Source organism: Caretta caretta, chromosome 2 (assembly GCF_965140235.1).
Source record: "Caretta caretta isolate rCarCar2 chromosome 2, rCarCar1.hap1, whole genome shotgun sequence".
NCBI classification, from domain to species: domain Eukaryota; kingdom Metazoa; phylum Chordata; order Testudines; family Cheloniidae; genus Caretta; species Caretta caretta.
The window spans coordinates 237,133,667-237,150,350 of NC_134207.1; the positions used below are offsets into that span (position 1 = coordinate 237,133,667).

The following is a 16,684-nucleotide window of genomic DNA, read 5'->3' on the forward strand; positions in this document are numbered from 1 at the left end:
ACGGGGGGTTGGGGGGTTGGGAGGGGCCTGAACTGCAGACAAGCCATGGAAAATTGTGGAAAAGCAATAACAGACCTTATTATTTGCAGTAATAAAGTCCATTATTACTTTTCCGTGATTTTCTGCTGTCAGCCACCTGTAGAATCCACAATATCGCAGTTAAGTAGGGCCTTACTTATTGAACATTAAACAGCATTAAGTCTAAGACTGAATCATGGGAGGGAAGGATTTTTAAACCTCCAAGAAGCTAAACACAGAAATACTCAAATACTCACTGTAATGTCTTAAATGGTTTGCTAACTTAATTTTATATTAAAATATTGAAGATAATATTTGTGTGGACAACTTTTTTCAAAGGAGGTAATATCAGTAGTGAAACTACCCATTTCTTAGTACGTATGGCAAAATTTAGTTAGAATTATGACTGGGTCTTCTAAAGAAAAATATTTTAAGTGTAGAAATCTTGCCTCTGCAATTAAGCAATACTGCTATCCTCTATGGAAAGAAGTTACATGCAGTGAAAAGAGTACATTTGTGATAAGTAAAATGTATGTCAGTAAAATATCCCAACCTTAACTGGCTAATTTTGCAGTGGAAAAAATCTAAATTTCTGCATAAGTAAGAAAAATGAAATGTCAATTTCATAATCAAAAGTAATCTAACAAATGTTGGTCTTCTCAGGAGAAAGCCTCAGCAAACACAAGCAATTCATGGTGACAAATAGCTGTCTTTGTTAACTGTGAGACAAGGTGGGTTGAGGTACCTTAAGAAGAGCCCTCTGTGGCTCAGAAGCTTGTCTCTCTCACACAAACAGATGTTGGTCCAATAAAAGATACTATCCCACCTATCTTGCCTAATATTCTGGGACCAACATGGCTATAACTACACTGCATACAACATTTGTTAACTTTGACCTTCAGCAACAATATCATATTGCATCAAACATATCCTCTGCCATTACGGTTTACTCTGGGGGAATTGTGTGCCACTGCGCACGCGCACAATTCAAATCCAATGCAGATTCCTCCGCCCCGCCGAAAATACATTCTACCTGAGAAATGCTGCAGTTCCACATTTCACCCACCAGAGGCCACTGTGGTGCTAGAATAGCTAGAAGCCAACTGCATTCATCACAGCACCCTACCCGCGGACCCAAGTTAGGCCAGACAGAGTGAGGGTATACGGGACTGCTGGGAGGGTGGGTGTCATAGATTGACATCCCGGGATGGGGGTAGATGTGCTTGACTGAACAGAAGAGGCTTCTGGTCAGCCAGGGTCTGAATGGGGGAGGCTCCCCAATGATTCTTCACCTCCCTGCTAAAAAACCTGTTCCATATTTCTCCCACCCACACCCAACAACTTTCCAGGTTCACTCCCAGGCTCCTTCCCTCTCCCTCAGCCCCTCCATTACTCCTGACTCCCCCAAGCCTTTGCACTGCTTCTGAAGGGTGAGGGTAATACATTTCTGTATTTCAGTTTAAATGAATTCCCCAAAGTTCTTTATTAATATGCCTAGTAAGGAATCTGTCAAAAAAACAAAAACAAAAAACAAAAACAAAAACCAACAACAACCCCAAAACAACCCAACAACACTACCTGAATACATTTTTTTGGGTCTATATTGTTAGAGATATACTGGCTGACAGGTATATTTCAAAATTTGAAATAAATTACCAAAATAATTGAAACTGGCATGATTATATTGTGTTATTTTGACAACTAAAATATGCAGAATTTTGTAGAGTTTTAAAATATGAGCAGAATTTTTCATTTTTTGGCGGAGAATTCCCCCAGGAGTAACTTATCTAAAGAACAAATTCAAACTGGTATAAAACATACACTGGAGATTACCATCCATCAGTAGATTAATTCCCTGTTCATTCCCCTTGAAGCATCTGGCATTGGCCACTGTTGGAAGACAGGAGACTGGGCTAAATGGACTACTGGTATGCCCAATACAGCCATTCTTGTTTTACGAGAAGCCAACCATTAAGGCATTAAATGCTCTCAAAATATATTACAACAGTTTAGCATCAATTCTGCAAACACTTAATCATGCGCTCAACTTTACTACTGTGAGTAGCCCCATTGATTTTAATGCAAGTAAAGTTAAGTATGTACATAAACATTTTCAGGATCAGAGCTTTTATAAAGAAATGTCTCGTAAACACACAGGTATACTACATTCAAGGTTGATACATTGATTCATCCAACTTAATAAGAACCTTTTCCTTTGTGTGCTAATTTCTTTCATGTTTGGGGTTTTTTGGTTTTTGTTTGATTTTTAAATCAAAAGCTTAACAGAGTTACCCCCATGAGCAACCCAAACAAAATGATCATAATGAAAGTTTGTGTGAGCATTCCATCTGTGCAATATATCAGTTAAGGGTATGTCATCCCCAAAACCATAATTCCAAAAGACCCAGTCTCAGACACTAATTTCCCAACACTGAAAATAATCAGCCCCCTAGATCCTGTTAGCTAATGAAAGGAATTCTGTCAATTTGAGATTACTCAATATGAAAAAGGGAATTGAGAAGTTTATGGGAGTATACTTGCTCTGGGCTGTCAGTCCTGGCAGTAGGGCTCCAGGCTGTGCTGACAGCTAACAGGCGAAGTAAGTAATACAATGTCTAGGTAGGCACTGCATTGCCCTAACTTCATCAACCTAAGCGCTATGCCTCTCTCAGAGATGGAGTTTTAGAGTATGTCTATACATACAGCGCTTCAGCAATGCAGCTGTACAGATACAGCTGTGCCGCTGCAGCGCGTCTGGTTTATTTAGTGTCTGCATAGTCGTCTAGCTAAGCGATGGCATCTTCAGTGGCACGATACAGTTCTCTAGGCCAGGGGTGGCCAAACTGTGGCTCCGGAGCCCCATGCGGCTCTTCAGAAGTTCATATGCGGCTCCTTGTATAGGCACCAACTCCGGGGCTGGAGCTACAGGTGCCAACTTTCCAATGTGCCAGGGGGTGCTCACTGCTCAACCCCTGGCTCTGCCACAGGCCCTGCCCCCACTCCACCCCTTCCATGCCCTCACTCCTCCCAAGCCTCCTGCCCGCCAGGAAACAGCTGATCGGGAGGTGTGGGGGGTGGTGGTGGTACTGTTGGGGGGGGAGACGCTGGGAGCAGGTGGGGGGGAGCTGCTGACAATTCTGGCTCCTTCTCAAGCTCAGGTTGGCCACCCCTGTTCTAGGCCACCACTGAACCTAGTCAGCAGGCATTCAACAACGTGAGTCATCATCTGCGTTGTGCCACAGCTGCACAAAGGGCTGTCATGAAGGCCCCAGCAATACTAGTTGGCTGCACAGAGACCTTGCCCAGTCTGGAACCTGTTCAACAGGGACCATTGGCGACGAGGCAGGTCAAAACCAGGCAGGCAAATTGTGGGATTGGTGAGGAGGGACTGGTTGGGGATTATAATAGCTATCCATTCCTCTTGCCAGAGTGTTTCTGCCCTAACATCCTGGCGTGGCGGATGAGACCATAATGGGAGACGTGACGGCATAGTGTGTCTGGTGAAGACGTTCTATGCTAACAGGAGAGAATTCTCCTGTCAAGGTTCCTCCCCCACTCTGAACTCTAGGGTACAGATGTGGGGACCTGCATGAAAACCTCCTAAGCTTACTTTTACCAGCTTAGGTTAAAACTTCCCCAAGGTACAAATTAATTTTATCCTTTGTCCTTGGAATATCCACTGCCACCACCAAACTCTAACTGGGTTTACTGGGAAACGTAGTTTGGACATGTCTTTCCCACCAAAATCCTCCCAACCCTTGCACCCCACTTCCTGGGAAAGGTTTGGTAAAAATCCTCACCAATTTGCATAGGTGACCACAGACCCAAACCCTTGGATCTGAGCACAATGAAAAAGCATTCACTTTTCTTACAAGAAGACTTTTAATAGAAATAGGAGTAAATAGAAGTAAAGGAATCACCCCTGTAAACTCTGGATGGTAGATACCTTACAGGGTAATTAGATTCAAAACATAGAGAACCCCTCTAGGCAAAACCTTAAGTTACAAAAAAGACACACAGACAGAAATAGTTATTCTATTCAGCACAATTCTTTTCTCAGCCATTTAAAGAAATCATAATCTAACACATACCTAGCTAGATTACTTACTAAAAGTTCTAAGACTCCATTCCTGGTCTATCCCCAGCAAAAGCAGCATACCACAGACACAGACCCTTTGTTTTCTTCCTCCTCCCAGCTTTTGAAAGTATCTTGACTCCTCATTGGTCATTTTGGTCAGGTGCCAGCGAGGTTACCTTCTTCTTCTTAACCCTTTACAGGTGAGAGGATTTTTCCTCTGGCCAGGAGGGATTTTAAAGGGGTTTACCTTTCCCTTTATATTTATGACATCTCCCGTTGGCATAAAAAAAAATATCACCTCAGTGAGCAGCAGAAGCTATGTGGGCAGGAGAAGCTCTCCAGCTGACAGCCCTGTCCACACAAGCACTTATGTTGCTCAGTGCGGTGGAACATTCACACCTCTGAGCGATGTAAGTTTTGCCACCATATGCTATAGTGTAGGCATAGCCTTAAGTCAAAGTAGTGGGCAACTTAAATCAAGGGGAGCGCACACTGCCGTGTAGACCAGGCCTGAGCCACTCAGCTGCGGGGACGGCAGACAGAGACAACACAAAGTTCCAGGCACAAGTCTGCCTTGAGACCACCGCAGGGCACAACAAACAAGGGGTAGTGGGGTCAGCCAGGGCACCACTGGAACAGGAGCCGCCTGCACACGCCCCGTTGCTGCTCACGGACCCCTGACTGGGCCCAGCAGCGAGAGTTCATTTTTCCTCTCGGGTCTGAGCTCCGGTTTGCTGAGCGCAGCCCGGCCCAGCTCTTCCAGCCCAGCAACCTGTTCCTTGAACCCAGCCCGACTCACGGCTCCTGCGCCCGCCCAGCGCGCCACAGGCCGCGACCCCCCTGCAGCCGCCCCCTCAGGCCGGGGCCTGGCCGCCAGCAACACGCACTCGCCGCGCAACAGAGCGCGCAGGAGCCGGGCCCAGCTGAGGTCTGGGGCCCACGCCTCAGCTTCAGACCTCCCAGACTGGCACATCGCCGGCCTGACTCTCCCCCGGCGGCTCCACGCCCCACCCCTCCCAGCTCTTCCCAGCGGGAGGGGGACGAGCTAGTCAAGCTACTGCGAGCCCGCGGCTCCCCTGCCCAGGGCTAACGTGGGCCCAGACGGGAGGGCGATCACCGGGGACTGCGAGCTGGCTGCCGGGCTATCGGGGTCCCGGCTGCAGCGGGCAGCGCTGGGCCCTGCTGAGCCCGTTGCGCTCCGGGTGTGACTGCGGGAACCGGAGCAGCGATGAACTGCTCCCCCGCAGCGGATCGGGCCCTAGCCCCGCCGCTCTCACCTTGACAGCGTAGAGCTTCCCCCCCTTGCGGCCCAGGTAGACCTTCCCGAAGGCGCCCCGGCTGATGGGCTTCACGATGGTGAAGTCCTCGATGGAGGGCGGCCGGGGCACCGCGATGCGCCTCACCCGCGCGGCGCCCCTCTCCTCAGCCGCGGGTTCCACCGTCCCCATCACGCGACTCCGCGCTCTCCGACTGTCCCCTTCACCGCTGCGTGCCCCGCGCCAATTCAAAGCTAAGCCCCGCCCCACCTGCGGGTAACGTCATTGGCCAACTGACAGCAGCAGGCACGGGAGGTGGGCAGGACTTCCCGAGAGTCTGCGTGAGAGTGATAAGGGGAAGGGTGAAATACGAGCGCATGCGCAGTGACCAGTCTAGCGGGAGCATTGGGGAACGTGTAAGATCTGGGGAATCAAGGAAAGCTGGTTCTGACCAGTGGGACTGGTCTGTCTCAGTACAGCTGAACGCACTGCAACTCTGCCTCTAAATGTAAGTGACCCCAATGCAACTCTGCCTCTAATGCCTCGCTGCAACTGACCCCAATGCAACCAATCCCAATACAACTGCTTCCAATAAATATGTTAGTGCAGCTGCCTGTAATGTAAACAACACCTAACATCCTGTTACAACTGCCCCTACGTGTCGTGTAATTAAGGTCCTTCATTTTCAGTTTTTGCTGAAAAATTGCCAAGTTTTACAAAAGCTCTTATGCAGTTTTTACTGATTTTTTCATCTGAATTTTGGACCACTGAAGTACATGAAAATACTGATGATGGTCGGAAAAATCCAATACCTTACACCTTAGGAAGATGTGTTTATGCTAATAATAAATTAGTCTAAGTGTAAATGTGAGGCAGTTTGTTAAAGTAAGGCAAGGTAGGGGAAGATATGTGTGTGTATATGTGTACATACTGTTAGTAAGACAAGGTAGGCGTGGTAATATCTTTTACTGGACCAACTTCTGTTGGTAAAGCAGACAAACTTTAGAGCTCACTGTTAATGTAGAGGTTTCAGAGAAGCAGCCGTGTTAGTCTGTATTGGCAAAAAGAAAAGGAGTACTTGTGGCACCTTAGAGACTAACAAATTTATTTGAGCATAAGCTTTTGTGAGCTACAGCTCACTTCATTGGATACATTCAGTGGAAAATACAGTGGGGAGATTTATATACATAGAGAACATGAAACAATGGGTGTTACCATACACGCTGTAAGGAGAGTGATCACTTAAGGTGAACTATTACCAGCAGGAGGGGGGCGGAACCTTTTGTAGTGATAATTAAGGTGGGCCATTTCCAGCAGTTGACAAGAACGTCTGAGGAACACTGGGGCGGAAGGGGCAATAAACGTGGGGAAATAGTTTTACTTTGTGTAATGACCCATCCACTCCCAGTCTTTATTCAAGCCTAAGTTAATTGTATCCAGTTTGCAAATTAATTCCAATTCAGCAGTCTCTCGTTGGAGTCTGGTTTTGGAGTTTTTTTGTTGAAGAATTGCAACTTTTAGGTCTGTAATCAAGTGACCAAAGAGATTGAAGTGTTCTCAGACTGGTTTTTGAATGTTATAATTCTTGACGTCTGATTTGTGTCCATTTATTCTTTTACGTAGAGACTGTCCAGTTTGACCATTGTACATGGCAGAGGGGCATTGCTGGCACATGATGGCATATATCACATGGTAGATGTGTAGGTGAACGAGCCTCTGATAGTGTGGCTGATGTGATTAGGCCCTATAATGGTGTCCCCTGAATAGATATGTGGACACAGTTGGCAACGGGCTTTATTGCAAGGATAGGTTCCTGGGTTAGTGGTTCTGTTGTGTGGTGTGTGGTTGCTGGTGAGTATTTGCTTCAGGTTGGGGGGCTGTCTGTATGCAAGGATTGGCCTATCTCCCAAGATCTGTGAGAGTGATGGGTCGTCCTTCAGGATAAGTTGTAGATCCTTGATGATGCATTGGAGAGATTTTAGTTGGGGAGCAATTATCCGTGGATGTAATCACTCCCTACTGCATGGCTTTCATGATTGTCCCCAGTTAGACCATGTTGCAATCCTCTTTTCCTCAGATGCCTCTCAATATAACTAAAAAGAAAAAGAGAACTTGTGGCACCTTAGAGACTAACAAATTTATTTGAGCATAAGCTTTCGTGAGCTACAAATTAACTGGTTAGTCTCTAAGGTGCCACAAGTACTCCTTTTCTTTTAGCTAAATTTGTTAGTCTCTAAGGGTATGTCTACACTACGGAATAAGGTTGAATTTATAGAAGTCGGTTTTTTAGAAATCGGTTTTATATATTCGAGTGTGTGTGTCCCCACAGAAAATGCTCTAAGTGCATTAAGTGCATTAACTTGGCGGAGCGCTTCCACAGTACCGAGGCTAGAGTCGACTTCCGGAGCGTTGCACTGTGGGTAGCTATCCCACAGTTCCCGCAGTCTCCGCTGCCCATTGGAATTCTGGGTTGAGATCCCAATGCCTGATGGGGCTAAAACATTGTCGCGGGTGGTTCTGGGTACATATCGTCAGGCCCCCGTTCCCTCCCTTCCTCCGTGAAAGCAAGGACAGACAATCGTTTCGCGCCTTTTTTCCTGAGTTACCTGTGCAGACGCCATACCACGGCAAGCATGGAGCCCGCTCAGGTAACCATCACCCTATGTCTCCTGGGTGCTGGCAGACGCGGTACGGCATTGCTACACAGTAGCAGCAACCCCTTGCCTTCTGGCAGCAGACGGTACAGTACGACTGGTAGCCGTCATCGTCATGTCCGAGGTGCTCCTGGCCACGTCGGCTGGGAGCGCCTGGGCAGACATGGGCGCAGGGACTAAATTTGGAGTGACTTGACCAGGTCATTCTCTTTAGTCCTGCAGTCAGTCCTATTGAACCGTCTTATGGTGAGCGGGCAGGCGATACGGACTGCTAGCAGTCGTACTGTACCATCTTCTGCCGAGCAGCCATGAGATGTGGATGGCATGCAGTCCTTCTGCACCGTCTGCTGCCAGCCAAAGATGTAAAAGATAGATGGAGTGTATCAAAACAAGAAATAGACCAGATTTGTTTTGTACTCATTTGCTTCCCCCCCTCCCCTGTCTAGAGGACTCATTCTTCTAGGTCACACTGCAGTCACTCACAGAGAAGGTGCAGCGAGGTAAATCTAGCCATGTATCAATCAGAGGCCAGGCTAACCTTCTTGTTCCAATAAGGACAATAACTTAGGTGCACCATTTCTTATTGGAACCCTCCGTGAAGTCCTGCCTGAAATACTCCTTGATGTGAAGCCACCCCCTTTGTTGATTTTAGCTCCCTGAAGCCAACCCTGTAAGCCATGTCCTCAGTCGCCCCTCCCGGCGTCAGAGCAACAGCAAACAATCGGGCATCTGAGAGTGCTGTCCAGAGCAGTCACAATGGGGCACTCTGATGGGGCTAAAACATTGTTGCGGGTGGTTCTGGGTACGTATCGTCAGGCCCCCGTTCCCTCCCTCCCTCCGTGAAAGCAAGGACAGACAATCATTTCGCGCCTTTTTTCCTGAGTTACCTGTGCAGACGCCATACCACGGCAAGCATGGAGCCCGCTCAGATAACCGTCACCCTATGTCTCCTGGGTGCTGGCAGACGCGGTACGGCTTTGCTGCACAGTAGCAGCAACCCATTGCCTTCTGGCAGCAGACGGTGCAATACGACTGGTAGTCGTCCTCGTCGTGTCCGAAGTGCTCCTGGCCACGTCGGCTGGGAGCGCCTGGGCAGACATGGGCGCAGGGACTAAATTTGGAGTGACTTGACCAGGTCATTCTCTTTAGTCCTGCAGTCAGTCCTATTGAACCGTCTTATGGTGAGCGGGCAGGCGATACGGACTGCTAGCAGTCGTACTGTACCATCTTCTGCCAGGCAGGCAAGAGATGAGGATGGCTAGCAGTCGTACTGTACCATCTTCTGCCGAGCAGCCATGAGATGTGGATGGCATGCAGTCCTTCTGCACCGTCTGCTGCCAGCCAAAGATGTAAAAGATAGATGGAGTGGGTCAAAACAAGAAATAGACCAGATTTGTTTTGTACTCATTTGCCTCCTCCCCTGTCTAGGGGACTCATTCCTCTAGGTCACACTGCAGTCACTCACAGAGAAGGTGCAGCGAGGTAAATCTAGCCATGTATCAATCAGAGGCCAGGCTAATCTCCTTGTTCCAATAAGAACGGTAACTTAGGTGCACCATTTCTTATTGGAACCCTCCGTGAAGTCCTGCCTGAAATACTCCTTGATGTACAGGCACCCCCTTTGTTTATTTTAGCTCCCTGAAGCCAACCCTGTAAGCCGTGTCGTCAGTCGCCCCTCCCTCCGTCAGAGCAACGGCAGACAATCGTTCCGCGCCTTTTTTCTGTGCGGACGCCATACCAAGGCAAGCATGGAGGCTGCTCAGCTCACTTTGGCAATTAGGAGCACATTAAACACCACACGCATTATCCAGCAGTATATGCAGCACCAGAACCTGGCAAAGCGATACCGGGCGAGGAGGCGACGTCAGCGCGGTCACGTGAGTGATCAGGACATGGACACAGATTTCTCTGAAAGCATGGGCCCTGCCAATGCATGCATCATGGTGCTAATGGGGCAGGTTCATGCGGTGGAACGCCGATTCTGGGCTCAGAAAACAAGCACAGACTGGTGGGACCGCATAGTGTTGCAGGTCTGGAACGATTCCCAGTGGCTGCGAAACTTTCGCATGCGTAAGGGCACTTTCATGGAACTTTGTGACTTGCTTTCCCCTGCCCTGAGGCACATGAATACCAAGATGAGAGCAGCCCTCACAGTTGAGAAGCGAGTGGCGATAGCCCTGTGGAAGCTTGCAACGCCAGACAGCTACCGGTCAGTTGGGAATCAATTTGGAGTGGGCAAATCTACTGTGGGGGCTGCTGTGATGCAAGTAGCCCACGCAATCAAAGATCTGCTGATATCAAGGGTAGTGACCCTGGGAAATGTGCAGGTCATAGTGGATGGCTTTGCTGCAATGGGATTCCCTAACTGTGGTGGGGCTATAGACGGAACCCATATCCCTATCTTGGCACCGGAGCACCAAGCCGCCGAGTACATAAACCGCAAGGGGTACTTTTCAATAGTGCTGCAAGCTCTGGTGGATCACAAGGGACGTTTCACCAACATCAACGTGGGATGGCCGGGAAAGGTGCATGATGCTCGCATCTTCAGGAACTCTGGTCTGTTTCAAAAGCTGCAGGAAGGGACTTTATTCCCAGACCAGAAAATAACTGTTGGGGATGTTGAAATGCCTATATGTATCCTTGGGGACCCAGCCTACTCCTTAATGCCATGGCTCATGAAGCTGCACACAGGCAGCCTGGACAGTAGTCAGGAGCTGTTCAACTACAGGCTGAGCAAGTGCAGAATGGTGGTAGAATGTGCATTTGGACGTTTAAAGGCGCGCTGGCGCAGTTTACTGACTCGCTTAGACCTCAGCGAAACCAATATTCCCACTGTTATTACTGCTTGCTGTGTGCTCCACAATATCTGTGAGAGTAAGGGGGAGACGTTTATGGCGGGGTGGGAGGTTGAGGCAAATCGCCTGGCTGCTGGTTACGCGCAGCCAGACACCAGGGCGGTTAGAAGAGCACAGGAGGGCGCGGTACGTATCAGAGAAGCTTTGAAAACCAGTTTCATGACTGGCCAGGCTACGGTGTGAAAGTTCTGTTTGTTTCTCCTTGATGAAACCCCCCGCCCCTTGGTTCACTCTACTTCCCTGTAAGCTAACCACCCGCCCCTCCTCCCTTCAATCACCGCTTGCAGAGGCAATAAAGTCATTGTTGCTTCACATTCATGCATTCTTTATTCATTCATCACACAAATAGGGGGATGACTACCAAGGTAGCCCAGGAGGGGTGGTGGAGGAGGGAAGGAAAATGCCACACAGCACTTTAAGCACAGCACTTTAAAAGTTTACAACTTTAAAATTTATTGAATGCCAGCCTTCTTTTTTTTGGGCAATCCTCTGTGGTGGAGTGGCTGGTTGGCCGGAGGCCCCCACACCGCGTTCTTGGGCGTCTGGGTGTGGAGGCTATGGAACTTGGGGAGGAGGGCGGTTGGTTACAGAGGGGCTGCAGTGGCAGTCTGTGCTCCAGCTGCCTTTGCTGCAGCTCAACCATACACTGGAGCATACTGGTTTGGTCCTGCAGCAGCCTCAGCATTGAATCCTGCCTCCTCTCATCACGCTGCCGCCACATTTGAGCTTCAGCCCTCTCTTCAGCCCGCCACTTACTCTCTTCAGCCCGCCACTTACTCTCTTCAGCCCGCCACTTACTCTCTTCAGCCCGCCAACTCTCCTCCCGGTCATTTTGTGCTTTCCTGCACTCTGACATTATTTGCCTCCACGCATTCGTCTGTGCTCTGTCAGTGTGGGAGGACAGCATGAGCTCGGAGAACATTTCATCGCGAGTGCGTTTTTTTTTCTTTCTAAGCTTCACTAGCCTCTGGGAAGGAGAAGATCCTGTGATCATTGAAACACATGCAGCTGGTGGAGAAAAAAAAAGGGACAGCGGTATTTAAAAAGACACATTTTATAAAACAGTGGCTACACTCTTTCAGGGTAAACCTTGCTGTTAACATTACATACATAGCACATGTGCTTTCGTTACAAGGTCGCATTTTGCCTCCTCCCACCGCGTGACTACCCCCTCAACCTTCCCCCCTCCCTGTGGCTAACAGCGGGGAACATTTCTGTTTAGCCACAGGCAAACAGCCCAGCAGGAATGGGCTCCTCTGAGTGTCCCCTGAAGAAAAGCACTCTATTTCAACCAGGTGACCATGAATTATATCTCACTCTCCTGAGGATAACACAGAGAGATAAAGAACGGATGTTGTTTGAATGCCAGCAAACATACACTGCAATGCTTTGTTCTACAATGATTCCCGAGTACATGTTACTGGCCTGGAGTGGTAAAGTGTCCTACCATGAAGGACGCAATAAGGCAGCCCTCCCCAGAAACCTTTTGCAAAGGCTTTAGGACTACATCTAGGAGAACCGCAAATGCCAGGGCAAAGTAATCCTTTCACATGCTTACTTTTAAACCATGTATAATATTTTAAAAGGTACACTCACCAGAGGTCCCTTCTCCGCCTGCTGGGTCCAGGAGGCAGCCTTGGGTGGGTTCGGGGAGTACTGGCTCCAGGTCTAGGGTGAGAAACAGTTCCTGGCTGTCAGGAAAACCGGTTTCTCCGCTTGCTTGCTGTGAGCTATCTACAACCTCCTCCTCCTCATCATCTTCTTCGCCCCCAAAACCTGCTTCCGTATTGCCTCCATCTCCATTGAAGGAGTCAAACAACACGGCTGGGGTAGTGGTGGCTGAACCCCCTAAAATGGCATGCAGCTCATCATAGAAGCGGCATGTTTGGGGCTCTGACCCAGAGCGGCTGTTTGGGGAGATTCCTCTCCCCAAACAGCGATGAGATCCCGTACCTCCCGTTCGGTCCATGCTGGAGCTCTTTTGTGATTCTGGGACTCCATCATGGTCACCTGTGCTGATGAGTTCTGCATGGTCACCTGCAGCTTGCCACGCTGGCCAAACAGGAAATGAGATTCAAAAGTTCACGGTTCTTTTCCTGTCTACCTGGCCAGTGCATCTGAGTTGAGAGTGCTGTCCAGAGCAGTCATAATGGAGCACTCTGGGATAGCTCCCGGAGGCCAATACCATCGAATTGTGTCCACAGTACCCCAAATTCGAGCCGGCAACGTCGATTTAAGCGCTAATCCACTTGTCAGGGGTGGAGTAAGGAAATCGATTTTAAGAGCCCTTTAAGTTGAAATAAAGGGCTTCATTGTGTGGACGGGTGCAGGTTTACATCGATTTAACGCTGCTAAATTCGACCTAAAGTCCTAGTGTAGACCAGGGCTAAGGTGCCACAAGTACTCCTTTTTGCGAATACAGACTAACACGGCTGCTATTCTGAAACCTCTCAATATAACTGTTACTAACTAGCTCATAAATGCCCTTCAGTAAATATCTCCAAAATCAACTGTCCTTTATAACTATCCAAATGAACCACCTCTCCTTCTGAATGTCCATTAAACTACCTCATATAATAACTGTCTATGCCAACTGTGGTAGTTGACAGAGATTGTATTTGCTTTATTGTCTACAGAATGTATATCCCATTTGTCATTCATGTTCTTAACTTGGAAGTCTTGTGCATTCCTCACTTACTGTTAGATGATCAAGTAGTATCAGCAAACAGAAAAGGAGGACTTCTGGCACCTTAGAGACTAACATTTATTTGAGCATAAGCTTTCGTGAGCTACAGCTCACTTCATCACAGCAGCTATTTTCCACCTGCCACTACAGCAGCATTGACTGGGATCAGGAATGTGGCTATCACTGCAAAATCAGGACCTATGTGTCAGTATAGTTTACTTATTTAGACTCTTTTTGTACTTCTTAAAGCTCTGAATGGATGTTCTGCAACAATGAAAATACTCAGCATTTCATACAAATGTTAGAAGTTGTTTGCAGTGTGGTTGAAGCCGTGTTGGTCCTACAATATGAGGGAGACACGGTAATTTCTTTTATTGGACCTACTCTTACACACTTAATAGACCAGTGGTTTTCAAACTTTTGTACTTGTGACCCCTTTCACATAGCAAGCCTCTGACTGTGAACCCCCTTATAAATTAAAAAAACTTTTTTATATATTTAACACCATTATAAATGCTGGAGGCGAAGTGGGATTTGGGGTGCTGGCTGGCAGCTCGGGATCCCCTGAGGGGTCCCAACCCCTAGTTTGAGAACCCCTGTAATAGACTAATAATAGCAAAAGTATAAAACCAACTCCTTTCAGAATAACCCATCTAAAATCCACCATAATTTCCTCTTTGAATGCCGAAAAGAAGCTAGTTGGAACATGAACTTTCATCTTCAAATTCCAGGTACTTTGAGAATAGGAAACAGTCTTTAGGATTTACAAAAAGCCTATTTAGATGCTTCTCAGTGACAACATGGCCTATCTGATATCCTCTTGGTACTTACTACTCATCTGAGCTACATCTTATGAAAGGGAGCATACATGAGGATTTCAAGCAAGCCACTCCAGACAAGTGCTGATGATTGAAAAGACATAAGGAAAAAGTAAGGTTTCTTTTGGAAAATGTTCTTTTGTTAAATTAACAGATTTAAGGATTTCTGAACAACTGAAAAAATTAATTTTACATTAAACAAAATTCACAAATGTGTGTGTGACACTCTGTACCTCAAAATAGCACCCTGGAACCCACATATACACCACTGTGGTATGATTATGATATGTTTTGTACAAAGTATGCCTTGTGAGTGAGGTATCATTTAAAAGGTCTTGATCTGTTGAACATTATTATCTTGTTGAATTGCATGTGAAGTTATGAAGTGTTGTTAAAATATGTTGTGAGGTTGGGAGATACCTACAGCCAGTCTTTCAGTGACAACAAAGGAGCAATTGACAAGACAGAATTACATCAGGACCAGCCAGACATGTGTTGATGACCCACCAAGAAAAATCTACTCTCCCAGAATCACCTCAGAGAGGGCACATATGCAATGAGGGGTACCTAAACCCCATGTCACAGCAAGGATTTTTCTAGCAGCTGGAAGAAAGTATAAAAGAGAGACAGTGACATCATCACTTGGCCTCTCTCCTCCCACACCTCAACAGCTGTAAGATCATCTAAAAGACAAAGACTTTGAACTGAGGGGATTTGTCCCAGGGTGAGAGGGAATGCAGCCTATGTATTAGGAACTGTAAGCTGCCTGTAACCTCTATTAGAGTGAGAGAAGCTGTTTGATTCAAACCTAACTTAGTCTGTAGAATTTAGACTGCAAGTTTATTTCTTTTTCCTATGTAAGCAACTTTGATCTCTATGTCTGCTACTTATAATCACTTAAAATCTCTCTCTCTGTAGTTAATAAATATGTTTTATATTTTATCTAAAACAGTGTTTTTGTTGTTGAGGTCACCGAGATTACGTAAGTTGATGGAGGGTGGGACAGAGTCCTCCTAAGTAAAGTGTTTTCCAGGATTGGGAACTTTATTTTGTGCATTTGACTGTACTTTGTATAAGTCAAGTTTCATTGTTTCCCTGTATAGTCCATTATTTAGAGAGTTTCTTCAGTTTGTTGTGTGAGTCTAGAGACATTTAAAATAGAGAAAAATGTGATTCTAAACCACAAAATTTGGCATGTGATTACAGGGACAGGTGTACTATCTGAACATTTGATTAGCTCTTTTTTAAAATAAAATGCTGATTAGATTTCAAGTTGGCAATGTCCCTTTAAAGTATGTGTTTAATTATTCTCAAAATTTCCATTATAAAACTACTTTACCTTTTCCCTTACAGCAAGAAATTTGATGCCCATATCTCTGTTTAGCCAATGTAACTTACTTTCTTTTTTAACACTAAAAAAATTGCTGGCATGTGCCAGCATGATTTTGCCGTTGAAAATTTGACTAGTCTGACACAAGTTTTATTTTGTGCATAAAGATGTAATACACAAAGATTCTGATCCTGCAATGAGCTCTAAAAGGGCTACCCAAGCAGAGTAGATTGCAGGATTAGGTCCTCCCTTGAAAAATCCTTAGATGCAATACCATGTACACAATAGAGCCTTGCCTATTCTAGAAAAAGAAAAATTGCCTATTGCTGATAATAGGTTTCAGCAATGGGCACGTATTGTCAGCAACAGATAATTTTTCTAGTATGGACAATGCATGGATCACCAGAGTGTCTTCTTGGCCTTGGAATTTTCAGAAAACACATCAGGGAGAAAGGAGAAGACAGGGTGGAAGAAATCAAAGACGACAACAACAACAAAAAAACAGACAGGAGATACCTTATTTGTCTGTTAGAGGAGTAATTATATTAATTGTTCAATGAGAGAAAGAGACACAAGAAGAGAGATCAAAGAAAAGAGAGAAAGGAAACAGAATAGCCAAAAAGGACAGAACAGATGGAGAGAGACATGGAAAGAATGACAAAAGGCGGAGAAAGAGATAAATATTATGGCATGATCCACACAAGACCAAATTCTGCCATGGTTTACAGCCATGCAACTCCAATGACCTAACTGAAATTGTACAGGCTAGGCTGTAAACCAGGAGAGAATTGGATTCAGAGTGTTTAAGCTATTGAGGTGTAATTTATTTTCTGTAAGTTTCTTCCGACTTTTTATTACACTATAGTTCCCTAAACATACCACAGCTCAGTTTAATTTCAGGGAAGAGTAGTAGAGAATTTTGTTTCTGTTGAAACATGAGTAAAATTGATGCAAATAACTAAGGTCCCAATCCTGCAAGATTATCAATG

The 16,684-nt window shown here is 46.4% G+C and overlaps 1 protein-coding gene and 1 long non-coding RNA gene across 4 annotated transcripts in view; one reads left to right on the forward strand and one right to left on the reverse strand.

The window, feature by feature from the left end:
- The window catches only part of MASTL (microtubule associated serine/threonine kinase like), a 41,414-nt gene extending 35,705 nt beyond the window's left edge, over positions 1–5,709 (reverse strand). The window contains exon 1 of one of the 3 annotated variants that reach the window (XR_012667266.1): positions 5,374–5,709. Coding sequence is in view for 2 of the 3 variants with exons in the window: in XM_048837815.2 (XP_048693772.2) it covers positions 5,374–5,544 (171 nt within the window). In the remaining variant the exon portion in view is untranslated. The remainder of the gene's footprint in view (positions 1–5,373) is intronic. The other 2 variants (XM_048837815.2, XM_048837816.2) reach the window with 2 other exon arrangements.
- A 5-nt stretch (positions 5,710–5,714) lies between these two features.
- Positions 5,715–15,307, forward strand: LOC142071215 (uncharacterized). Its single transcript, XR_012667267.1, has 2 exons — positions 5,715–5,860; positions 14,279–15,307. It is a non-coding gene; the product is annotated as an uncharacterized LOC142071215 (long non-coding RNA).
- Positions 15,308–16,684: the final 1,377 nt, after the last annotated feature.